The sequence below is a fragment of the Cibotium barometz genome, chromosome 62, assembly GCF_041138505.1.
Source record: "Cibotium barometz isolate CiBa-2024 chromosome 62, ASM4113850v1, whole genome shotgun sequence".
Classification (NCBI taxonomy): domain Eukaryota; kingdom Viridiplantae; phylum Streptophyta; class Polypodiopsida; order Cyatheales; family Cibotiaceae; genus Cibotium; species Cibotium barometz.
Window position 1 is genome coordinate 15289701 of NC_141107.1, and position 27050 is coordinate 15316750.

Here is a 27050-nt window from a genome sequence, read left to right on the forward strand (position 1 = left end):
CACAGCACACCTTTTGCTGCTTTTTCTAATCTTTAAAGGTTTTTGGTGATCACAGAGAAGCACCTCCATCGCAGGCTGTTATGGCTATCAGAAACACATACCATCGTGTTAGAAAACCATTGGGTTTCGATCTTGTTTGGGTACTACATGACTCCACCTTGAGTGACTTGAGCACAACTAAGGACTTGGCTAAAGGGTGTTCGATCTGGAGACCCGTGGCTCCTCCTGGTTATGTTGCAGTTGGTTGTGTTGCTAAGATTGGCCCTACACCACCTGCCCTAAGTTCTGTCTGTTGTGTACGGTCAGACCTTGTAACATCAGCATCGATCAATGACTGTGTGCTCTTTGTACCTTCTCATCCAGGGTACACAGTTTTTTTTATATTTTTTCTTTTGAAACGGTTGTCTTTCTACAGTTAATACCCCTTGTCACTGTAGTTAAATAATTGGTAAAACCATGTATTCGAGAGCTGCAACCTGTGAGAGGCTAAGACATACCTTCTCTTGCATAGTGTCCAACACAAGTTATATCTTATCCATCACAGAAAACATTCATCAACTCTTTTTGTATGTTTGCTTCACAGGACTGCAAAGGGTTTCAGTTTATGGCGCATTGAGAATGCAGCTGGATCATTCTTTGCACATCAGTCCACTGAACCTCCACCAAACTTATCAATTTATGATTTACGGGGTATAACTTATGAAGGAGGTAGCCCTGGCGGAAGTGGCTTGGATTCACTGGATTCTAGTAATAAATCAAAGGGTGGAAGACCCAACAAGTTCGAACGAAAGGAAAGCATTTCAGGGCTAGAAAATTTTGGAGTTGCAGCTAAAGTAGGTCGTCTGATTGCCACTACTGCTCAGTTTGAACGGATGTGGTGGGGTAAAGGAAGTGATAATCACCGTATTATTTCAATCTGGAGGCCTATTCCACCTCCTGGCTACGCAATTGTCGGTGATCACATTACTGAGGGGTAACATGATTTTTTCTTTCTTTCGGGATTTCTGGTAACTTATTTATCTTTTAAACACTAACGTTTCTTTCTTTCTCTCTTTGATGAGAGCAGATTGGAGCCGCCAAGTGTGGGTATTGTTTTACAAGATGACAACTCTGGAAGGCTGGCAGACCCTATCCGTTTTGTGCAGTGTATGCATTCACCAGGAAAAGGACTGGAAGAGCTTTATGTTTGGTATCCTGTAGCACCTGCAGGGTATGTTACCTTAGGTTGTGTGGTTTCAAAAGATGAAGACAAAAGTTCCTTGAGTACAGTTCGTTGTGTGCGTGCCAACCTTGTTAGTGAGGCCAATATCTCAAGAAGACCAATTTGGAGTGTTTCGGGGTACAAAGGTGGCTATAACTGCAGCTTATGGAAATTACAGAACCAAGTGAGTGCTTTAATTTCCTATCACTCTACTATATCTGGGGTTTGTTTTTAGGACATACTTGTAGCATCTTAAGGAATCTGAACATTCCAACACTCTAACCACTTGAGGTATGCGGTGGTCGACATCGGGTTCGATTCTCTTGGTCTGCGGGTGGTTGTGACATGGTAAGGGCGTGTAGAGAGGCACCATATACATGTGTGTGAGTGAAAGAAAAGGGTCGACGTAACCAATCTGCCACTAAGAAATAATCTGAATACTGTAGTTCTTCCCCCCCCCCCCCCCCAAAAAAAAAATGATCCTTCAACTAGTAGTTGGAAAAAGGCTCTCCATTCAAGAACAGACTACAACCTACCGCCGTAGAGGGGGGACTCACTCTATGGCTGGCCACTCTTGGAGGGAGGCTAAGTAAATGACCAGTCTCAATCATTGTACTCTGTATGAGATTATCTCCTTAATCTTGTATTAATCCATAATAATTATCCCACATCTCATCTTTATGATCGCAGACAAGAAAAACAAATGGGGAACAGAGAAGGGCTCTTCCTCGCTGGCTGGCTGCTGTCCTAGTGAGGGAAGGTTCAGGGTGGTTGTGACCATATGCGGAAGCATCGGGAAGCCTTCCTGAGGATTTGGCGACCTGGTCTTTTTCTCATAGATAGAGGAGTCGAGCCCACTTGGCACCTGTGTGGTTATTCCCTCCCCCTTTCCTTGTATGAGATAGCCTTGTCCTTATAGAGTGGCCGCATCCTTGCTTCCATTTTGTTCTTTGATCCTCGCTCTGTACATGGAGATTAGCCCTTTTGAGACAGTTTTTTGTTAACTATTAGAAGGATCTTGTTTCCCCCCAAAAAAAAAAGTGATTGTGCATGCTGGTGTAGGTCTATGGTGAAAATGTGGAGGATCCGCAGCTAAACGTGTTGCGCCTTGGGACAATCCCAAAGGCTATGCTAAACATAGAGCCGGCTAACGTCCTGAAACAGGTCCTAACAAGTCCTCGTAAGGGCTGTGGCACAGGTACCTAGCTTATCTTCAAGAAAACAACAAAATTCATAAAACCTTGAGAAAGTCTGAAAATAAACAAAAGAGAGAGAGTAGAGAGAGAAGACACCACACTAGCAGTCGGAATAGCCTTGGGCCGACCCCCGCCTCCCCTTCCGAGTCATATACGATAAAACCTCTTACAGGAGTTTCGAGTACAAGTTCTTAGAGCTAGAGAGCTCTCTTGTCTTTTCACATGTCTCAACAATGAGAGAATTGTTGATTTTATAGTTCTTGCCCAAAAGCACCTGGGAAAAGCGCTTTCAAACTCACTTATAGCCCACTCGTTCACTCGTTTTAAAGATTTCGGCAGGCCTTGGCTCCCAGTATGGTACAGGATGGAGCTAGTAGGTTGCATATCATGATTGTATACTCCGTGCATATAGCTTTGCATTCTCCTAGTAGTAGAGCTCCATCCCCTCCCCCACTCATTGTACTTATTGCACACCCATATTCAGCTTTTTAGTTCAGTACTTTTTCATTTTGTTGGGATGATAGAGGATACCCCACACAGGTACACTGATTTGTCTCATAGGCCGAGTTCGATCTTGGCGTTAATAAAATCTTTCTTTCTTTCTCTCGGACCAGCGACAGCTTGGCAGACTACTACTAGAGCTTCATAGTTCTCGAGAGAGACTCCTCCAAACACCCGCTTCCACTAGGGGTGGGAGATAGTCCTAGCTCACAGATTTCTTCCAGAGAGCTACGCCAGTGCCAGCTGATGTACCACGTGGGGTGACCGCAAAGAGAGCAGAGGAATTGAGAGCCAGGAGGAGACCTAGACAGACTAGACATAGAGCACCCCGACTCCGTCACCGAGAGAGAGCAGCTATCCGAATGAGACACCAGATGGAGACACAGGAGAGGCTAGCTCGCTGTCATTCAGACTCAGGGTACATGTTCAAGCCATTCACAGCCTCATTATCGGCGATGTATGATATCTTATATCCCTCTTATGGCACTGGATGGAGTTAGCCATAGATCTGCATAGCATGCTTGTACTACCCCTTCAGCATATAGAGATGCATCTTGCCTTAGCACTCCATCCACATCCCCACCCCCCCTTATATTGTTTGTATATGGGCTCCACCGATCCATGATGATTCACAGTTGTATCCAGACACATGCACACTTTTTCTTTTCTTTCTTTTCTTCCGATGACCGGAAGAACACAGTTGTATTATTTTTTGTCTCATAGGCCGACTTTGGCCTCTCGTAGACGTTAATATATCTTTCTTCTTTCTTTCTTTCTGTCTCTTTCTCTCTCAGGGGACAGTCGCTCATGGTATACACAGGTAGTCCACTGCCTCCAGAGTTTTGGGTATGATATGGACCGATTACCACCTACCGAGTATGATCTGCATGCCCCACACCTCTCCCTCTCACACACTGAGAGGAATAGAGTCATCAGGCAGGAGCTGATTCAAATACAGATCATGCGCACATGGGTGACACTATCACAGCCTCTCCGTACGAAGATTGTATACTACAGAGATCATTTCTTGATGCTAACTTATGATGGTTTCATTCAAAGACCGCACTACATGGATCTATATCTTCCACATGGTCCGAGAGTAGTGATTGGACAGCTCCGAGTATCATCACACCCCCTAGAGATTGAGGCTGGACGAGCAGCCCGCATCCCGCGGGAGGAGAGATTATGCAGAGAGGATGTGGAGAGCGAGTCACACTTTGTATGCAGATGTCCATATTATGATGGGATCAGAGCCACCTACCCTACTCTCTTCAAAGGAGCAGACACATCTTTTCAGTTCATCCTGCAAATATCAGACCAACGAGTACTTGGGTGCTTGTTAGTAGAGATATACTGACACAGAGAGCAGTTACTCCAGCCAAGAGAGAGGAGAGCCCAGATGCGATAGACTCGGCTAACTGATTTCTTCCAAAGGACAGCCATGCCAGATTCCACAGTGATGGGCCGAGGGTCACTTTGAGGAGAGCAAAGGAGATTCGAGCAGTGCGGCGTCCATGAGCGCCCGGATACCGACCTTCACACAGACATCGACATATGAGGAGGGACATTCAGGCACGACACCAGAGGCGAGTACAGGAGAGGAGAGCCGGGACCCATTGATCTGGCGGCCATCTTGCATATCATTACAACTGGCGTTGACATGTATGACATATTACACCCCCCCCTCACCATAGGATGGAGGTGACTAGGAGCATGCCCGCATTGAGCATCGTTGTATCACCCTGGCATAATAAAGTTGTGCATTTACCCCAATAGTGCTCCATCCTTATATATGTACATACATCCCGACCTCACATTAGTAGTTTTCTTCCAGTTGTTGTATTGTGTACTGAGCACCTGATACCACATACATTGTACATGGTTTTGTCTCATAGGCCAGTTCTCTTTGGCCTGAGAGAGACGTTAATACAATCTTTCTTTCTTTGTTTCTCTCTCTCTCGTATGATCAGCAGCAGCAAACCATCAGTCCCACACCAGATTATCCAGGCAGAGTTTGCTGCAGTCCCGATGGTAGTGGAGGCACTCTTCCAGACAGTCACATACCTCCATCGCATCAGTCACATGGATCCCCACAGGTACGCAAGGCTTGCCCCGGAGTCCTCCAGACAACTAGCACTTGAGGGGCACTCTGGAGTATGGTATGCACTAGTTTCCACTTGGTTCTCAGTATATGGGCTCTGCATGGACCGCCTCCCTTCACAGTACAATTTGGACTCCCGTTTTCTCCGGCTGTCTCACGAGGATACCAACCGAGTTATCTGGTCAGATCTTCTTAGCCTCTACACACATTGCACATGGATCACACCCAGATGGAGAGGGTTACCTTCATGAGGACGAGGGTCATACTACGAGGTTTAGAGGGAGCTCCTATTTTCTTGGATGATGATCTCATGAGGATGCAGCTTGAGCATAGGAGAGCTTGCATGCCACGAGTCTTACACACGAGGAGAGAAGGCAAGAAGGCCTTCTATCGAGATGGTCGGGTCATTATTGATGGCCGGCCGATGGATTAGCGGTTTGGGGCCTATGGGACACAGACCAGGCCATTGACAGAGATACACATGGCAGTATGGAACCATAATGGTTCACTATGGGTGCAGCCTGGACGACTGGAGCATGTTATGGTGGGGAGAGACATCATACTTCTGATAGAGACACATCAGATCATCCGAGAGAGAGAGGGCTACCTCGAGTAGAGGGATTCGAGTGGGAGTCAGCATACAGGAGGACCGCACGCCAGGGTACCTCGAGAGGGTCGGCGGGGGGGTAGCAATTCTATTCAGACGGGAGCTACGCAGGAGACTGAGAGTGGTAGCACAGGATCTAGAGGCCAGATACATGTGGATCAGCTTACAGCTCTCACAGGACAGGGTTATATACATAGCCCTATGTTACTTTCCTCCATCAAGATCCTCCTATGTCATTATAGAGGACATCGTGAAGGGATCTTGCCACTTCCACTCACCAAGGTCCCAGTGTAGATGCATCAATGGCAGCCATCCCATAACCATAATCTCCAAGTTCTCTCTCTAGCCACTTTTTGCCAGAGGTGGGTGGACGTGCCATCTAAGATCATGAAATCCAATCACTCTCACCCTTGTAAAGTGCAGCTGCTGAGGTCCTTTGTCAGGGGGGGGGGGGGGGGGCGTGGGGGGATCAGCTCAATCTGCCCTGAGGCCCTATAGAGAAAGTCAGGAGTGTGCCTCCATTTGCATGATGGACACCATCGGGATATAATATTTGGTAAAAACCCCTACCCACTCAGGGGCAGGCGGATTTTGGACCAGTGTGAGCCCCTTAGGAGGGATGGAGGAGTCGATGTCGAGGGTGAGTCTATCTCTGCCTTGGATCACAGCTAGGCTCCTCTCCTGAGCCTCTAGCTGGAGCCGTCCCAATAAAAAACTCCAATTTTATTCTCAAAAAAAATTCCAAAAAAATAATATTTTTTGGGGGTAATGGTCTTGTTTTTTCTTGTCTATGGCTGTTTGAGCCTCCTCTGTACTATGATGCTTCCCTCCTTTTTAAAATACTCCATATCTCGAATTGAAAATACCTTAAGTTTTTAAGTATTTTTTTAAAACACTGTATTTTATCGTACGATAAGGAAAAAATTATATCATACCGTATTTTCCCATATGGTATCGTACATGACAACTATGGCACCTCTTGATCAATGATGCCCAAGCGCCCCATAAGAATAAAAACCTCCTATTGAGAAACTCTAATGCATGGACAACAGTCTTGCAGGAATAATCATTTCTGAAAGTTCTGAAGGATACAGTGATACTTCTAGTGATGCTGTCATGTGATGTAAGCACTCGATGACATTGAGACAAGCCACTGGATGACATTGAGACAAGCCACAAGTAGTATAGAGCTATCCATAGACATGGGAAGAACACATGGTCTCCTCATTTTTAATGGGAAGAAAATTGGCATGCATTCTTAAGCTTCCCATGCTGTTCACATGTGGGTGGTAGGAGAGTGATCAATAAACTCATTGTCCCCACCTTTGAGCCACAATTTCCATGTATTCCTTTCCTGCTTAGTAGTCCTCATAGGCCACCACTGTCTTTTATAGATAAAGTGACATTGAATCAATTTATAGTCAGAATCTGTCAACATCTCCTGATTTATATAAATGGGTTTTTTTGGCTTCTGAAGTACTGCATCCCGACAGGCTTTCTCTCCTTTTTCTCACCTTAGAGGAGACTTCTATTAAGTAAAAGAGAACATACAAGAATTGTAAAGGTGGGACTTATTAAGAATATAAACTGCTGAAGTGATTCAAAAATTTAAAATCACTGATGGCAAAGCCAATCGTGAAGTTAAAAATTGCCATGTATTCCCTGAAGGAGAAAGGACTGTTACCCTAAATGCTCAAGGAAACAGATCGTCTCCCCTGCTGGTCCTTGAATCTTGCTAAATAGCAGAAAGAATGTGAGAGACATCACACCAGATGATCCATTGTGACTACATATGAAATGGCTTAGTACTGGCAATGGCCTTTGTACATATGTCCTCTCAATTTGGATTCTGCAATGCTGCCATACTCTTAAAAGCTCCCTAGTTGAGCCTGTTGTAAAGTGATGCAGTCTAGATGGAGACTGGGAACCTCTGAGTTTTGAAATGTACTGTCCCGTGGGTAGTGTAGAGAGCACCATTTTCAGGGACATCTGGGGTCCTGAATCAATGAGCTATGACATCAAATCCCAGGTGATATTGCTAGACATGAAAGTTAATCCACTGCCATGCTCTATGCATTTGCAAATGCATTGCTGAATGGTCTCTGACGGCTTAGTGCATCCGGGTCAACGAAGGGGTTGACCTGTGACTGATTTCTATTAATCGATAGGCAATCCACCAAGTGTACCTCGGACAAGACAAAAGTGTCTCAGCAAAAGGATTCAAGTAGAATGAGGTCAGTTTCAACTTAACCATCCAATTTCAGCAGAATTAGGTTTCTTCTCTTTGTATAGGATTCGTACTTATTTTTTCTTATAATTGAAAGAGTGAATATTTTTCATCTGAACTTTCAGCAGCTGTAGTCTGAGTTTGACATGTATCATTCGTTTCTCTACGCAAGGATTTAGATCTGTACTAGCTTAACAATATTGCAACATCATTTTAGTGTGCTCACAGGTGAAAATTTTGATTGCAGGCAAATACATTTCTAGCACGGCCAGACTTGAAGAAGCCGTCAGCTCGAATGGCTTATGGTCTAGTAGAGACAGTTCAGAGCAGATTGGAAGACAATTTGACTGCAGATATCAAAATTGCCAAAATTTCAATTACTATTCTTGATGATTTGAGAGGCTTGGTGGGTCAGTTGCCCTTGTTATTTAGGTGTGATCTGTAGATTGCTCATCTTGTGCGTTGTTTTGGACATTATGATTGTCTGTTAAGATGACTTGATTGAATCTTTTTTTCTGAGTCAGATCTTTTAAATCATGTGTGATACAGATTACACCCTTGGCAGATGTCACGGTAACAAGCATTAACCTTGCTGCTAATGGCCGGGCAGAAGCTTTCAGTGGTGTTTGTGTAGCTTCTATTGCTGCCTCAACATTTAATGCTCAGCTTGAAGCTTGGGAGCCATTGATAGAACCTTTTGAGGGAATTTTCAAGTGAGTAATTATTCTCATTGGTAATTTGTCTAGTTTAGATTGTTTCCAATATTTGTGGGTCTGAAGACATGGAGAAACAAGTTACTAGATAGTCAAAAAATGTTTCTGACCTTATCGCTGTTATGGTAGATATGAGTCACATGATTCCCAATCTGGTTCTACTTTTAAAGTTGGGAAGCGTATTCGTATCACTACGGCCAATATAGTTAATGTGAATGTCACTTCTGCAAATGTTGATGCCCTTATGGATTCAATTTCATCATGGAGGAGACAATCTGAGCTTGAACTGTTAGCTTTCAATAAGATGGAGCTGGTATGAATCTGTTCTCTGTTACTGCAGCCTGATGTAGTAATGCTTTGAAGGTTATTCCGCTTACAACGTGTTGAAAGTGGGCTGCCTGGACAGGAAAGTGATGGCATCGTTGAACCTTTCATGGCACACATTAACTCTGCACTGGAGGAAGATGATTCAGAGAAGCTTGTGATAGAAAATAAATTGGGGTGTGGTGTGTTTCTCCGCACGTTTGAGCATGAGTTTAGGGATTGTAAAGTAATGGAATCTGGAAACAATTTGCAAGTACACATGCCTCCCCCAAACTTTCGAGACAAGCTCAGATCAGGAGGGCTTAAAATCCCTCACCAGCATGTTGCTATCCATATTTCAGAGGCGAGGGTATGGTATCTTTGCAGTGAAAGAACTCTCTTAGTTTAGTTAGACAAAGCAGCAGCTCATGTGTTTTTTGGACTGCTTTACAGGGTTTGCCTGTGAACAATGATGGCAATGGGCAGGAGTACTTCTATAGCTTGCGTGTTGCATCTATCAAGCAACTTGCACAAGGACAGAAAAGCCCTGGTCAAAGTGCAAGATCTCGGTGTGTTAGGCCTGTGGCTCTCATGCAAAGTGGAAACAGAATGGTAGCAACTGCAGCGTGGAATGAAATCTTTGTATTTGATTTACCACATCAGGTACTTCGAAAAGTGGATCCACTGTATGCAGAATCATTTCTTGGTGTTTTAAAGCTCAGTCGATAAACCCATCACATGCCCTGTCACTGTGCAGGGCATTGCAAATATGGACATCCGAGTAAGCAATCAGGCGGCAAATGCTGGAAGAGGTGATGGGTGTCTTGTTCTGTTTTACACTCGTAATGCTGAAGTGTTTAGCTAGCGTCAACCTTTTGGTGATATTCAATCTGACCTTGGTGCATGTTTTTTTGTGCAGGAGAAGTGATTGGGATGCTTTCACTTCCTCTGAGGGCGGAGAGTGACCAGGAGGCCAAATTGCCACCTTCACACTGGAAGCTTATTCAGCAGTCTCTTTCTCAAGCATACCAAAGTAGTTGGCCTTTGGTACAGGAGAAAACATTTTCTCTAGAGTTTCCAAGAAAACAGGTTTGGTTGTACTGAAAATATATAAAAACCATATGTAGGAGTTTCGAAAAGCACAACATGTAGCCAGCAGGCTCTAGTCCCCATGGTTGCAACTGGGCCTGCTGAAAGGCAGGTCCCTGGTTTGAACCCTGGCACATGAGATTACGAAAAACTCACCAAAAAAGAGCAAAATGAACAGCATGTAAGTCTTTTGTTCACTAACTTGTCAGTTAATCTGTATTGACATACGGAACATTATGATTAGGTGCTCAATAACCTGGATGAAGCCACAAGTACTGATCATGGATCTCTAGTAGTCAGTATCTACTTCTTCACAGAAAAAGCCAATCGACCTGCGGAAGAGGACATAGACAGAAACGAGCATCATTTAAAGGATACTGGATTATTGATAGGGTTAAGCTCAAGTGGACCGTGGACGAGTATCCGGTCAGTTCTGGCATTAGGGACGGTTCCTATTAAAATTATGAATGGCTACATGGCGCTGGAAGTGGCAATGAATGGAGGACAAAAGTTTGCTACCTTGCGTAGTCTTGTGATGCTTTGTAACGATACAGATAATGTTCTTGAAGTCTGTGTTTGCCCAATGTCCCTTTTCACTAGCCAGGAGGAAGTTCCACTTTCTGTCAACAATGAGCCTGTGGCTGAAATGGAAGAAATCTTTGAGAATCAGAGGTATCAACCCTTGGCAGGCTGGGGCAGCAAATGGCCTGGACATTTCCTTCCCACTGATCCTGGTCGATGGAGTACTCGCGACAACCAAAAATCTTCTCAATCTTGGGTATGCTTGTTTTTGTGCAACTTGATAAGAAATTGGGTTGAAAATAGCACTTAAACCCTTCTCTCTTCCTTTTATGTAGGAAGATCTGGAACCTCGCTTGCCTCCTGGATGGATCTGGACTACAGACTGGGTCATTGACAAAGCTGGCTATGTTGATGATGACGGTTGGGCCTACGGACCTGATTTTCAAAGTTTGAGGTGGCCACCCAATTCACTCAAGTCTTGTAAGAAGTCTGCTTTTGACTTCATAAGGCGTCGACGGTGGTCTCGTAGCCGTCAACGGGTCCCAGACAGTGATCAGGTCCATTCTAGACAACTCATCTCTGTTGTACAACCTGGAGGGAGTATTCCCATCCCTTTAGGCTACACGCTATCACAAGCAGACTACTGCCTTCAAGTGCGGCCTCAGGCAGAGTCAACAGTCGCAAGATATTTGTGGGGTCGCTCAGTCAGTGCTGCAAATCAGTCTAACAGAAGTGATGGTGGCCAATCCTCAAGCAAACGCTTTTCTCGATTTAACAAGAGCGGCATGCCTATCTCCTTGTTCATGCTGAACCATCTAGAAAAGACAGAAGAGCTGCTCATGTGCCCTCCAGTAAATCCTTCTGCCTCTAGGACCGCTTGGTGGCTAAGTATGGAATCTGATGCCAATATTTTGTATGATGAGGTGAACTCACCAGTTTATGACTGGAAGCTTTCAGTTAGTTCTCCGTTGAAGCTAGAGAATCTTCTCCCTTGTAATGCGGAATATACTATCTGGGAGAAACACAGAGAAGGCAGTCCAGTTCAAAGATATCGAGGTGTAGCACCAGCAGGAGGCACTATACACATTTTCTCTGTAGACATACGGAGGCAAGTTTATCTGACATGGCTTGTGCAAGGTGGATGGAAACCCGAAAAGGTGCTTGTTTTAATAAAAACAAAAATATTCTGCGGATTTGATTTAATTTGATGTGAATTTCATTTTAAAGCTAATGCTTGCTTTGGATGTTTTGGTATCTGAATAAAGGAAATAGTGCTCATCTCAGACCCTATGAGAGAGGAGCTACCTTCTGCATTTTCTCTCATCAACCAGCAGAGCCGTAGGTAAATTCCAAGATTTATGTGCTGCCCAACAGATCACTTTCTTGTTCATAATTAGGTTTCACATCAGGGTCACCCCCAAAAAAATTCATCAGTATGTTTAGAAATTATGTAATTTTTCAATACTTAGTATTTTGTCAATAAGCTAATCATAGAATGATCTCTTTTGAGTTGAGCTGCGAGCTGCTCGACCTGTTCTGCCATTCTTGTTGAATCCCGTAATCTTTTATCTTTGGATTTGCTTCATGTGTATCTATCCTTGAGTATATCCACCACGTGTCTTGACTGGGTGCTCTTTCTTCCACCACGTGTCTTGACTGGGTGCTTTTTCTTCCACCTACGGTAACTGTATGCTATCATGTAGGTGACAAGGCACATTTCGAGAAAATCTTGTAATTGTGGGTTAGCAAGCCTGGTGGTACTGCCACATTCTCCCACAGAGTACTAGGGCAGGTTACCAGAGTGTTACTGTAAGCCTCAGGAAAAATCCTTGTTATTGGGTTGAATGGGGTCACTTGCATGAGCACCTTGAAGAACAACTTTGGCTAGAGTGTTGGGTTTCCAACTTTGATCACGTCTTAATAATCTGTATTTGACAGCTAGACCAAAATGTCTTCATTATGATACTCAACAGGTAACTACATAGATTGGGTATTTACCTCTATGTAGCTTGCTATTATAGGCTTCGGGGTTGGTAGCTCCTCAGGGGCTAGTGTGTCAGTGGGAAAGTCATGTTGTAGAGAAGAAAATTTTATGGTAGTTTATCCGTCAGTGTTAGTAGGCTCTGGGGCTTGTTTTAGTAGAACGGAGGAGTGTAGAAGATAGAGGCCTATGTAGTGGGTATGTATATATGGATATGCACCTTACGCTTCTTTGTCATCATCAAACTTTTTAGGGGTCGAGGGGATTTAGTGGTATTTAAAAATGTATTAAGTTCTAATTATTCCTCATGAGATCCAAGGAAAAGTCATATACCACCGATATCAAAATTTATCCTTCATTTTAAGATACTGTAAGAGTGGTATGAAGTACTTTCATGAAGACTTAGGTACATATATGTATAGTAGGCCTCTACCCACCCTGCAAAAGAGTTAGAAAGGGTTTCAAAATTAGCAGGGGTGGAGGGAAGGTTAGGGGGCATCAAGAGTTCTAAAAGCTCTTCTCTATCATCCAAAATTATAGAGTTCATTAAGAATCTACACCATGACCTAAAATTAAGAACTATAGGAGCATAGCATATGTATACATGGTCTGTAAGATATATATCATAGTAAAACTTGGTAAAAAATCATGTTCACATGTGAAAGCCATTTTGATAGAAAGTCATGTTCATATGGGAAAGTGAAACTTTTTCTGGTTTTTGCAGGACACTGCAACTTAGCTTGGAGCATGATTTTGGAAGCAGTAATGCTGCTTCCAGAACCGTGCGAGTTTTTGTTCCTTATTGGCTTTGCAATAAAGCTGCTCTCCCATTATCCTACTGCCTTGTCGAGGTTGAGCCTGCTAAAGGATCGGATGGAGACACCCCTTGGCTAATGAGGGCGGTCAAAGCTGCCAAACATGCATCCTCTCGCCCTTCACACTCCCAACAAAGCAAGAGTTCAAGAATACAAAGAGTGATTCAATGCCTTGAATTTCTTGAAAATACTGGTGGGACTCCAACTATGCTGTCACCCCAAGCCCAGCTCAACAGAACAGGTTTCATGCCGTTTTCTCCCCGTGCACCAGATGATGGCATGTTACCCCCACGACTGGGAATTTCAGTTTGTGCTTCACGCTCAAATGACTTCAAGTCTGGAATCTCCTTTAAAGATTTGGAAGACAATGTAACAATTCTTACATGCATGTTTGTTTTTCAAATGCGAGATGTTAGCATTGAGCTGGTGCTGTTGTCCTCCTCAAAGAAGCAGGTAATGGCGTTTTTAATATGAATTAATGCTGACTGAATACCTTTGGTAATTTGTTTTTGTTAGGAACGTATTATTGTGAAGGCTATGGATGAGAGTGGAGCTTACTACAAGCTGTCGGTTTTTCTAGTTATGTCATCAGAGAGGACCAAGGTAAGAATGGCAGAATATGAATTTAATTGTCAAGCTTTCTTAAAACCTTGAACTGAAGTTCTGTAATATTTGCTTAAAGTGCATAGTGATCTAGAAAGAAAGAAAGAAAGATCTTGTAAATGTCTTTAGAAGACCTAAAGGGCCTCTCAAACAAAGTGTTACAATAGTTCCATGAGATAACTCTATCATGGAAAAGAAAAACAGAAACAACTAGCTACATGGACAATGACGATGACAATAGGCATCTCTGGATGCACGTGAAAATGTACATCTTCATATCATGGCAGTACAAAACAAAGCTCATGTGTCGGGATTTATCCTCATCCATCTAGGATATCCAGCGTATGGGAGTCCATGACTGTCAAGAGGCTCACTATATCCACTTCTAGTGGGAAATTGTCTCTCTGATGCTGGAGGACGGTTCTATAACCAGGCTTGCTTATTTTGGACCACATTTTTTCTTCGAGGGCAGGGACCATGACACTGCCATTATAATTGACAGAGAACTCGCCCGAAAGTGAACACTACAGGATATTTCTCGGGGTCACACTACACCACCCTCAGGGAGGCTTGACGCCACTTGGGAGATTATATCACAGCCTGAAGATCTGGAAAGCTAGATGCATATAGGCGATTGAGGACATTCAAATATATGGCCACTTGGGCCATATACAAGGGCTGTCTAGATCAGTGCAAAAGTGCATTATCTCATGAAGGAGTGGGATCACATGATCTTCTTCTCATTTGACTCCCACTGCACTTTCTTTTCATCACTGCACCCCTGATTGGCTGCCACTATGATGAGGATATCTGGCTTTCAGCCATGATTTTGTATTTGTTCTTTCTTACTTAATAGAAGTCTCTCTTTTTTCTTTTTCTTTTCTCTTTTTTCTTTTTTCCTTTTTTTTTGGGGGGGGGGGGGGGGGAGGGGGGGGGAGCAGTGACAATTGTTGCAAGATAGATTTAAAAATTGTTGTGTCGGCGGCTCTACAAGCATGTCTAATTCTGGGCATCCAGTGCAAGCATCCCTTAAGTTTTACAGGACTGTTTCCATGGCAACATCGGAAGTGTATTTAGTAGTGGCTTAATAAAAAGAACATTTTGGCCAATAAGGTGATAGCCCAAGTGGTGAAGGTGTTTTCCTAGGACCAGGAGGTCCTGGGTTCAAAACCCCCCAAGGTGCTTCCTCAGCGGCATCGCCTCTACGGGTGGATAAAAATGCACCTACGGGCAGTGAAAAATGGTAACTACAGGAGGACCTTGGGCCTAAGGTTGGGGGGGGGGGGGGGGGGGGGGGGGGGTGAGAAAGAACATTTTGAAATTTTTCTCTCAATGTTATGATCGGTGATGATCCATGAAATTTGGTGCAGTCTGAGATAGCAGACCTGGAACTAATGTATTTTCTGATGGTCAGGTGGTGAACTTTCAACCTCACACTCTATTTGTGAATCGGCTTGGCCAGCAGCTTTATTTACGGCAATGTGACCTTGACTGTGCGGAGTTGCTGTATCCAAATGACCCGCCTAAAGTTGTCCTGTGGCAGTCAGCCACAGAGCGCGAATTGATAAAGGTACTTTCTATGCAAGCTTTTGTCTTGCATCAACCATTGCAGTAAGTGTGTCTGTTTCAATCATTGCAGTAAAAGTGTGTTTCATATTTCTGCAGCTATTTGATATCTTTGGATGGGGTTACGATATTGTCGTCTTATCTTGCTGCAGGTTTGTGTGGATGGTTATAAATGGAGCACTCCATTCAGTGTGGACAGTGAGGGGACATCACATATCATACTAAGAAGTGAAAACAGTAGCAAGAATATGCTTATCAGAGCTGAAATTCGGAACGGGACTACAGAATCACGTTATCTTGTTATCTTCCGTCATGTGTCTTTCACTAGTCCTTACCGGTATGAGCTCACCATTTAGTGTGCTCTTACGATTAAGTTACCAAACGTGGCTTTTCATTTAAGTCTTTTTTTTTTTATGACTAATCTTGCAGAATTGAGAACCAATCCATAGTGTTTCCCATACGCTTCCGTCAGGTTGGTGGTGGTAATGATTCCTGGCAGTTTCTGCCACCAGGTTCTGCTGTGCCTTTTGCATGGGAGGATCATCAGAGGGAACACAAGCTAGAAATCATTGTTGATGGTGCAGAGCCATCAAAGTCCAGGACATACGCAATTGATGAATGTGCAGATTACCAACCAATCATGACAGAAGGTACACCAGTTGCAGCATTTCACGTAAAAACTGTCAGAGAAGGGTCCACACAAGTGGTGAAAGTTGGTGATTGGATGCCAAGTAACAAAGAGTTGTCCATTGTTCCTTTTGGAAGCCCCATCAAAATGGCAACTCAAGAACAAGCTCAATTTCACGACACAAAGCAATCTTTTCAACAACATGAAATTGAAGATCAGGTGCATGTGTTACTTGAACTGGCTGAGCTTGGTCTTTCTCTAGTGGATCACACTCCAGAGGAGATTTTGTATCTATCAATGCAAAACTTTACTCTAGCGTACGCCACTGGACTCGGTTCTGGAATAAGCAGGTAATTTTTTGAGCACTTTATGTTCAGTTATTATTAACCATCACCCATGAGTTTTTTTAGCTCATGGTTTTCTGCATTTTGTTTAAGCACAGCAAGCTCTGCTTGTCTGATTTTTGCAACTACTTTGAGGCCTGGAATTTTGAGGCTACAGAGCGAGGCTTTCCCTTAGCCGGCCGAGGGTGGTGGTGAACTAGGTTCTTCTTGCCACCATGTGGTATATTACTTCCTGTGAGGCCTTCTCCAAGGCCTACATTGGTCAGGTTCAGCGGTTGATCCACAATTTTCTATGGGCGGGCAGCGATGGGAGGCCTGCCCAAGCCAAGGTGGCCTGGAGTGATCAGAGAGCCAGGCCAAAGAGGGGGCCTAGGCATCATCGACCTGGCCCTTTTCTCACAGATAGAGTCTGGCAACCTGGCCCTTTTCTCACAAATAGAGGTGGTGAGCCCACTTGGCACTACTAACCTCTCCCACCCCTTGTATGAGATAGCCTTTTGCTCATACAGCGGCCAGCCGGACCCCTTTTTTTCTTTGGTCCTCGCTCCATACATGGAGGCGAGTTTGTATTTAGCCCTTCGAGGCTATTTTTTTGTTAACTAATAGAAGGATCTCGTTTCTAGAAAAAAAAAAAAGAACCCTTGACTCACACACACACAAGCAACCTAGAAGACTGAGCCGTAATCTTCTTGTTCAAGAGAGATTTTTCATTACTATGAGGGCTTTGTCTTCTATTGTTGTAGATGTTTTTGCTTCCTCTTCATTTTCTTTTCTTTCCTAGAAAGGAGACTTCTATTAAGTATGAGAAATTTTACAAAATGGAGATTTCACAACAAGCAAGGTGGAGATCTCAACCAATCAGGAACCCTGTGCTGCCAATAGGGTCCCGAATGAGAGGATGTGAAAAAGATACCAATGTCCCACTCTCTCATAAATTGGTTGCGCTTCATCTCCGCAGCCCTCGAAGATCCCTGGATTCTGGCCCAGGTAGCCATAATGGTGTGAATAATATCACTCCAAATCCTGCAAAGACACTGAGAAACAAGAATGGTAGTACCCTCAATGGCCTCAGTACATCTAGCCTCCCAAATATTCCAGGCTGAGATGCTAGCAATAATCTCCCAAGAACTGTCTCACCTTTGTGCCGGAGGGACAAAGTGTGAACCCCTCGAATTGCTGCTGAGGCCCAGACTGTGTCAACCAAATGATAGAACCAAAAGAAATGATAGCATCCCTCTTAATCCTACCAAATAGGTGTGCAATCGTAGACCAAACCCTTCGTGCTTTCTTGCATTCCCATAAACAATGGTAAACTGACTCCGAAACTCCTGCACATCTAGGGCATGCTGGGCAAGCACCAATAACAGACCTCCACTGATTGGTGGACAGACCACCATGAAGGGAAACCCAGATAAAGGAGAAAATTTGTGGCTTCCTATAAGAATGCCACAATCTCCGCCAAAATACCCTCTGAATGTCAATCGAAATGCCATAAGACTCCCAATGGGGTCTAAGAGTAGGGACACTCTAAATGTGTCCCAAGATAAGATGTCTGGCATTCTGCACCGTATAACTGAAAAAAGGCATGCTTTTCAAAGGGTTACAAGCATCCTTCCACTCCCACTCACCGAGGTCCCAATGCTAATGTCTGATAGGGCAACCACCATACAACCAAAGGCTTACACTCTGTGTGATCATCCGCGGGGGGGGGGGGGGGGGGGGGGGGGTCAACAAAGACGTGCTTCCCTAACATGCCAACAACTCTAACTGGACGAATCTGGGGTCCCTCAATAAGGTCCTGCACATCACATCTCTCCAGCTGCCATCCATCCGGTACAGAAAAAAAGATCCAATAATCCAGTGGTTGGGAATGGTTGCATCAATCTGTGCAATCCTCCGGCTAGAGCCTCTCAAATGCTGTGTGAAATCCAATCTTTGCACCTCGGTGAGGCTCTGAAGCCTCTTCCAAGCCAGCACTGTGGGGCATAGGGTCTCCCAGCCAGCGCAAAGAATATGCATAGCTACCCCAAGAGGCCTACCATGCACATCTAATATGAAATCATTCCACAGAATGGGCTACCGGTTAGCTTCCTCCACTGAACGCGGGGGGATGTGTACCAAAAAACTCCTTAGGCAGTCCCAGGCCCATAGGAGGGACCTAATGAGGGGGGATGAAGGGGAGCAGTGAACTCCTTCCTCTTCATTTTCACCTCCTCCTCCTACCAGATTTGCATGTATTTGTGCTTGATCTCTGGCAATGAAACCGGCCTCTGGTAGAAACCAAAGTGCGGTGGACTAGCAGTCACCCAAACACAGTTGTAGTCTAGCAAACAAGACAGACAAAAGGGAGCTAGAGTGCTCCTACACAAAAAGAACAGCGACACCTGTTGGCCCTAAAGCTTGGTGCCCCTTTCGGTATTTCTTTATTCACATTCAATGGAAGAGTTTAACTGAATACATCATGGCCATTCATGGCTTATACATATGCATGTCCAAACTGCTAGTCCTCTGGACCTCTTAGCATAGAGGTTTCACACAGCCCTATGCCCCAAAACACCACATTGTTATTCACCTCTAATCAGCCAAGATAGTACATCCATGAGGCCTTGTAAACACGGTCAATTTGCCTATGCACATAGCCAAAAACACAGCCATAAAACAGTCCATGAACCCTTCCTGAAACATTCAATTGTTGCTCTTGTTCCTGCCCTCTTGGGCTGCAAATTCCTCTCACAAGGAACCGAGAGAAGAACATCCGAACAGCCCTCTGACTGGAAGAAAGAGAAGCTATGTACTCCTTAGGCTCGCATGCGTGTGATCAGAGCAGCCATCATCCTTGCCTCAATCTCCATCTTCACCAAGACCGATCGAGAGAGAGAGAGAGAGAGAGAGAGAGAGAGAGAAGAAAGGCTCCGGCTGCAACTTGAGTGTAGCTTCAAGTGTTTCCCTTGCAGTCCAGCAACTCACGAAGAGAGAGAGAGAGAGAGAGAGAGAGAGAGAGAAGATGGGAGAGAGAGACCTGCTGTCCTGCTGTCCTGGCCACCGGCCTTCTCACAAAGAGAGAATTGTTCATCTGCAGACTGCCCGCCCTGTGCTTTTATGCAGCCAGCCAATCATCAAGAAAGAGAGAGAGAGAGAGAGAGAGAGAGAGAGAGAGAAGAAATAAAGCTGTATTAACGTCTACTAGAGGCCGAACTCGACCTATGAGACAAATCAATGTACAACTGACAATGTCTTCTGGATGTCCAGAAAAAAAAAGGACAAAATGAACATGAAATAAACTGTGAAAGTACTGAGCTAGTGGGGGGGTGTGATGGATGGAGCACTACTGCTAGAGGCTCAGTATGCAACCTATATGCGCAGGGTATACAAGAATGCAATGCAGATCTGGCTAGCTCCAACCAGTACCATAATGGGGGTGTAGTATGTGATACATAGGCGATGGCGAGGCAAAAATACCTCGGAGCATGATCTCCGGGTGTGAGTGTAAGTGAGCTAGCCGCTCCTGGATATGGTGTCGATGTCGAGACTGTATCTATGTGATCTCCCTCTGATGTAGTCTGGGAGTCTGGTAGCCTGGTCCTCTCGGTCTCCGTCTGGCTCAGAGGTCCGCAGCGCGCTGAAGTGTAACCCCCTCCTGTGTCAGGATAGGCACTGGGATAGATCTCTGGAAGAAATCAGTGAACTGAAGCTGTCGCCCACCTCTCCTTGTGGTATGAGTCCGTAGCAGTGTCTCTCTATGGCGCTATGTCTCTAGCAACAACTGGCCAAATGTGCGCTGGTCTGCGGACTCCATGATCTAGCGGAGTGAGGGATGTCCACTGAAGATGGTGGTGTCTCTCTCTCTAATGACACTATATGCTCTGAAAAGTCTCCTGTCCAACTCCCGCTTGCCAACCTGCTGTCGACTGCCTCTCTGTCGAGCCCGTGAGCAGTACAGCTTGCGTTCCCTGCAGCCGGGGCCTGGCGCCAAAGGAGAGAGAATAGAAACACCTACGCCTTTGTCTCCTGCTAGCCCCTCCTCCACGTGTAGCATCCAGCCCAACTCTCCAAAAAGCCACACCCACTAATAGCGTGGGCTTCCCCTAAAAAGGCCACGATCCACTTCAAAAGGTTTTTCTTAATTATTAAGGCTTTAAACCTGTGTCACCTTGTCCCCTCCACACATGGGGTTTTATTAGTTTTTAAAACCTTTGTTCCCTTGTCCCCTCCACACATGGGGTTTATAAAAAAGGACCTTATTAATTCCTAATGTCACCCTTTTCCCAAGTGTGAACATTGAAAAATATGTCTTGCTCACCGACCACCATGCTCACACTTATGCTACACAAATTCACAGGGTCGTGAGAGGCAACTTTTTAAAGCACCTTCCTAATGTCCAAGCTTTTTGCAACAGTAACTGCACCTAATTCTTTTTTTCCCCGTCTAGTTGAGAGCCATAGAATTGTCAGGGTTGAATGCTTTCGGCTTGCTCCTTAAGCTGTCTGTCCTCTTCTATATGTATCGCAGTCATGTCTTCGATGTTGAAGCCTTGGAGCTCACATGGTGTGCAAAAGTAGGAGACTGCGCAGAGAAATGAAAGTACAGGGGCCTTTTTATAGGCTTGGATGATGAGCCTTATCTTTGGCTAAATTAAAGGCCTAAATCAAAGGAGATAATGTCTACCTAAAAGGTGCTGACATCACTACTTAGCTAAAAGGCTTAAGAGAATGTTCCCATGTATACACACTTACTCATAAGAGTAGGGCTATACGAGGGTTATTTAGGACGAACTCTCACACACACATAAAGGGCGGACACAAGGCGGCGGACTACGAAACCCAACAAACCCCCTTCGGCATCAGCGAGGTGTTATGTGGGTAGCCTTCGTCTTCATGATGATTTGGACCCACGGCTATTACTTGATACAAAAGATCACAGCGTACCAACACATAAAACTCTCATGTCAGGCCTGATAGGAGCTTGACCACACATGATATCCCTCAGCTCCCAGAACTAGCCCTCTCTCACTCTATACAGACCCCACGGGAGATGCCGGATTATCCATATACAAATGCCATAACACAGCCCAACACGAGGCAACCAAGCCGGAACATAGGTTGTAGAAATGCCGAGCCAACAATATAATCCATATACCTCCATGTGGGTACTGATTCTTCCCCAAAAAACCACGGGTCTTCATGCAATAGAAAGGGTACAGCAAGTACAACTCTCCATTCAGCTGGTACAGCCGGTACGGTGGCTGGTACAGCAGGTACAGCAAGTACAGAAGCTGGTACAGTCGGTACAAGGGCTGGTACAGCAGGTACAGTGGCTGGTACAGCTGTTACGATGGCTGGTACAGTAGGTACAGCAAGTATAGAAGCTGGTACAACCGGTACAATGGGTGGTACAACAAGTACAAAAGCTGGTACAGCCAGTACAAGGGCTGGTACAGCAAGTACAACAAGTACAAATGCTGGTACAAGTACAATGGCTAGAAATCATAATAAATGATTAAATACCCTTGCCTTCAGTATTTCTTCGCGATGGAAGCCTCCAAAACAGTCCCCAACAGCCGGTATTCTGCATGGGCAGCCTTCAAGTGAGAGAGAAAGAGAGTAGCCATCATTAGGGCAGCCTGTAACGGTGGTAGAGGCTAGTGTGCAGCAAGAGAGCCTCCATTAATGAAGAGAGAGGGCTCCAATTTATAGATTTGGGCCTCCCATGAACTAAAATGGCAAGAGAAGGCTACAATGACAAGTGGAGAGCCACACAATAGCTGAAGTGACAAGTGTGAGGCCACTTGTCTCACTTTGATCCATTTTCTAACAAGTGTTAGGCCACTTGTCTCACTTTGATCCACTTTCTTGCCACATGTCCCAATCTAAGAGATGGGTTCTCCCATAATCTTTAGCTCTAAAAATATCCCAACTAGTAGACATTCTGTCATAGGCACTTTGCCAACTCTTGGTATCTGCTCAATTCCAGATGTAATGACGCGAACAGAATTTCCATCGGAGTCAGGTCAAAAATAGCAACTCTCCTAAATTTTAGGAGTGTGGTCCTTTGTATTCTAGGATAATCCCCCATTTCCAAAGCTTGTACTTTCCAAATATTTAAACATCCTGGAGTCCACCAGACCCCTTTCAGACTGGGAAATGTCCAGGCTGGTGACATCCTCCCCAACGTCTTAAAAGTTGTCCGCAACTTTAAGCTTCAAACCATATATTCAAGATATAATCATGTCCCATCGATTGGGCGAGACGAGAGTCTCAAAAATCCAATATAACTGAAGAATCCATGTCCCAAAGAAATGGGTGAGACTAAATAAGTCTCCATAATACCAATATCAAAATCATGTCCCAAGATAAATGGGTGAGACAAAAACAGTCCCATAAGTCTAGATATCATAATCATATCCCAAGATAAATGGGCGAGACAAATCAGTCCCATAAGTCCAGATATCATAATCCATGTCCCAAGTAAATGGGCGAGACAAAACAGTCCCATAAGTCCAGATATCATAATCCATGTCCCAAGTAAATGGGCGAGACAAAACAGTCCCATAAGTCCAGATATCATAATCCATGTCCCAAGTAAATGGGCGAGACAAAATAAGTCTCCTGCCAACAAGACATCGGTCCACATGACCCTTGGCATAGACATAAGTCTCGTCATGTCCACTTTACCACTTGCACTCCGTGTTGGTACTCTGACCACACACCTTGGATGAGAGGTGGGCTCAAGTAACACGATAAAACAATCACTCGCAGGCATAGATAACCTGGTGTTCCATAAGCATTTCTGCTACACACAGTTTATAGGCATTTCGGCCACCAATAGTTTGTAGGCATTTCGGCCACCAACTCACACTACCCTCTCAAGTGCCCATGTTCCCTTCCATCTGCTCTCTATTGTTCCACCCACACATGGTAGAAACAATCTTCAAGAGAGCACGTAGGACAAGAGAACACTACACAAGGTATGTTGTGCTTGTCACTACCCTTTAAAGTGCCCATGTTCCCTTCCATCTGCTCTCTATTGTTCCACCCTCACATGGTAGAAACAATCTTCAAGAGAGCACGTAGGACAAGAGAACACTACACAGGATATGTGAATCATGAGTTTCATAAGTCCAATGCATCCCAAATAAAGGGAGCCAAAAAGAATAATCCATCCCAGTAAAAGGGAGCCATAAACATAATCCATAAACCTGAGGATGGATCCAAATCCCTAGAAAAGAAGTCCAGGAATCCATAGACCTGTATACCATAATCCTTGTATACCATAACTCTTACCACATACTCCGTGCTAACCACACGCCTTGGAGTAGAGGTGGACTTTATCCATAAAAGCATCATATCCATGAGATATCCAAAGATTTCTTCTCTATAAACTTGGACAAATTCGTCCATAGAAATTGCTTGTGAAGCCCAATATCCATATAAATCTCGTCCAAGAAAGAAATCTCCATGGATATAATCCATCCCAATAAAGGGAGCCATGAAAAGAATTCATCCCATTAAAGGGAGCCATAAACAATGTTTCCCTGAAACCATCTCAAGGCAAACAACAACACCTTTCTTCTTGCATAGCTATACAAGGGTTAGTGAGCATCAAAAACACTTCATAGTAAATAGCCAAAGCACCAACTTTGCAAACTCAAAGTATACTTAGCTTTTCTTTGCCAGGTTGGTCATGAAGCCAAAAGAAATATCTCGTCACCATATCCTTAAGATATCCTGAGATATATCTCCATATAGCTTGCCTGTAAGCTTGATAATATAATCCACAATATCCATATGGAAAGAATGTTAAACGTGTGCACATAAAGCCAACTTCACACTTCCACGATAAAATTCTGTGAATTCATAAATCCTTAGATCAACAAGCTGTCTACTGCTCATGCTCTTGCTTCATAAGCTATGAAGCGGCTGGCCATGCTTAACAGCAATGATGGTAAGTGTGGTCCCCACTTGAGACCTTTTCTCTTCCTTATTGATAGAAGGAAGCCTCCGCTTCCAAGAAAGCCTATGCTCTGATACCAATGAAACTCGCGGCGGGTGCCCGGGGGACTAGGGCCTTTGACACACTTGTTGATACCATCAATGCATGTTAAAACACTTAAACATGGCCACAGCCTTAACACATATCCATCATCACTTTGCATAAAACATAAAGCTGGACAAAACATCCACAAATGCTGAAAATGGAGCTTGCACGTGTGACACCGCATGGAGGCCGGAATGGGCCGATCCCCCCCCCCCCCCCCCCCCCCCCCCCCTTGGAGTATTTTATTACCCAAGGAGAATAATATCATGTACAAGCTTTGAGGGCCTTACTCTACTTTGATCCATTTTCTAGCAAGTGTTAGGCCACTTGTCTCACTTTGATCCACTTTCTTGCCACATGTCCCAATCTAAGAGATGGGTTCTCCCATAATCTTTAGCTCTAAAAATATTCCAACTAGTAGACATTCTATCATAGGCACTTTGCCAACTCTTGGTATCTGCTCAATTCCAGATGTAATGACGCGAACAGAATTTCCATCGGAGTCAGGTCAAAAATAGCAACTCTCCTAAATTTTAGGAGTGTGGTCCTTTGTATTCTAGGATAATCCCCCATTCCCAAAGCTTGTACTTTCCAAATATTTAAACATCCTGGAGTCCACCAGACCCCTTTCAGACTGGGAAATGTCCAGGCTGGTGACAGCTACCATACTTTCATATGGCATTTCGCGGGACACTCGAAGTGAAGAAAGCGTTTCTTTGTGTTGGGAGAGACTGGCTGCGCAGCACACGGTTTTTGTTCACAGAGGCTGATATCAGGACACCATCTTCTCCTCTTATTGCAGCCATTGTCACAACATGGAGAAGCATGAGGCCATTTTTGAGACAAAGGCTTCCTAGGTCTTTGGATGAGGCTAACCGACAACCTATTATGTGGAACAAGTTCATCAGGGATGAGGCCGGTTGGCCACTTGGTGCATCTCGTTACATGCAGTGGTCAAGATGGGAGAGGTGTGTATACACAGTTCTTGCTTGGAAGACCTTTAAGAGTCTTATGGTGCATCGGAGAGCTGCATCCATTCAACATCTTGGGGCCTCTCGCATACGTATTGATAAGATTGTAGGAGCTATTCCGCATGAGTGGCTTCCTGGGACCTTTCATGGAGACTATCAATCCGAGTTGGTTGGGAATCTTTTCGAGGATAGGCATACCTCTGTAGGTCATTACTCTCCCAGACTAGGAGGCTACAGATTGCATCATCTATTCTATCATGCCTGGAGGGAGATTGAGATGTAGCATGGAGGAGATCATCCCAGATACTAGGCTTAGTCCAGTGAGGATTGTTGGTCATTTGGAAGCATTGGTTCATTGATCCTTCTTCTCAGATAGTGACTCAGGGCTCTTGGTGTTTGTGGCTATATGGTGGCAGTCCTATCAGATATCTTCAGTGGGATCCAGGAGAGTGGGAGTAGATTGTTGCCTTCGATCCATTGAAAAGCCTTCCCTTTTTCAGTTTCACGATCCGGAATGCCAGGCTTCTCCTCACTCGATAGATGCGTAGGATCCCTACTCTGAGGCCTCATTGGGAGAGCCATGATATCTCTCCAGTGATACAGCGCAGATATTGGCATAGGCTTTGGCATACATACAGAAGGAGCTAGATCTCTCATTTCTTTTGGTTATTTTTACACGGTGGTCTCCCCACCAATCAGTGGAGATCAGTTTTCGGTTTAGCACCTATTTGCCCGAGATGTGCGGCAGATTCTGAGACTGTACAGCATTGTTTATGGGTTGCAGTAGTGCATGGCACATTTGGGGTTCTATAGCTTAACTTATGGGCAAATTGAGTGGCCGCGCCATGTATGTGACTTGGGGGACAGTTGCTTGGCTTTCCCAGCCTGGCCCGTAGCTTTTCTACGAGGACAGTGGTACAGACTCTCCTATTTTCATTCATAGAGGTATTGCCCAGCATGGTTTAGTGCAGGATGTCCCTCACTCCGATTATACACCACCACCCCCCCCCCCCCGAGACAGAGGATTGACACCAATTGGGAGATTGTTGCTAGTATTACAGCTTGGCAGATCTGGAGAGCTAGATGCACAGAGGCTATAGAGGTTTTCCAGATTTTTGGGTCTCAGTGCATTAGTACTATATGGGGTGATATCATATCCATACTCTCATGGCTACTTGGGCTCGTATTCAGGGGTCCTCTCGTTCCGCGCAGGCAAAGCGCGTTGTACTAATGCGGGAGTGGGGCCATGGCATTTTCTTTTCCTTTAGTCCCACTGGTCTCTCATGGCATCATGATGCTCCTTAGTGGGTTGAAATCACCTTACATATTGGGTGATTCTATTCTATTCCAGCTTATAGCCATGAATGTTGTATGGTTTTTTTCATACTTAATAGAAGTCTCTTTCTTGAAAAAAAAAAAAGCGTTTCTTTGTACTTCTTGGTTTCTTCTAGGTTGGAGAGTAGCACAGCTTTCTTGTTGTCCTCGTCGAGATGTGCATTTAATGCACTAAGTTGTTGTAGGAGAGAGCCGATGTTGCTAAGATGTTCTTGAAGAGTTTGATGCTCTTTCATTTTCAAATTGTAGTATTTTTGTTTGAGAAAAACTTTAGAATTATTAATTTTGTTACCAAATAGATTCTCAAGCTTAT

The 27050-nt window shown here is 44.5% G+C and overlaps 1 protein-coding gene across 1 annotated transcript in view; it reads left to right on the forward strand.

Moving 5' to 3' along the window:
• The window catches only part of LOC147604175 (calcium-dependent lipid-binding family protein), a 228966-nt gene that overhangs the window by 186530 nt on the left and 15386 nt on the right, over positions 1-27050 (forward strand). The window contains exons 40-57 of the mRNA XM_086795561.1: positions 56-364; positions 584-973; positions 1067-1385; positions 8081-8239; positions 8383-8546; positions 8676-8859; positions 8953-9219; positions 9303-9512; positions 9607-9661; positions 9769-9938; positions 10183-10716; positions 10796-11617; positions 11726-11802; positions 13166-13625; positions 13773-13859; positions 15274-15429; positions 15578-15762; positions 15855-16403. Coding sequence (XP_086651687.1) covers positions 56-364; positions 584-973; positions 1067-1385; positions 8081-8239; positions 8383-8546; positions 8676-8859; positions 8953-9219; positions 9303-9512; positions 9607-9661; positions 9769-9938; positions 10183-10716; positions 10796-11617; positions 11726-11802; positions 13166-13625; positions 13773-13859; positions 15274-15429; positions 15578-15762; positions 15855-16403 — 5097 coding nt within the window. The remainder of the gene's footprint in view (positions 1-55; positions 365-583; positions 974-1066; positions 1386-8080; positions 8240-8382; positions 8547-8675; positions 8860-8952; positions 9220-9302; positions 9513-9606; positions 9662-9768; positions 9939-10182; positions 10717-10795; positions 11618-11725; positions 11803-13165; positions 13626-13772; positions 13860-15273; positions 15430-15577; positions 15763-15854; positions 16404-27050) is intronic.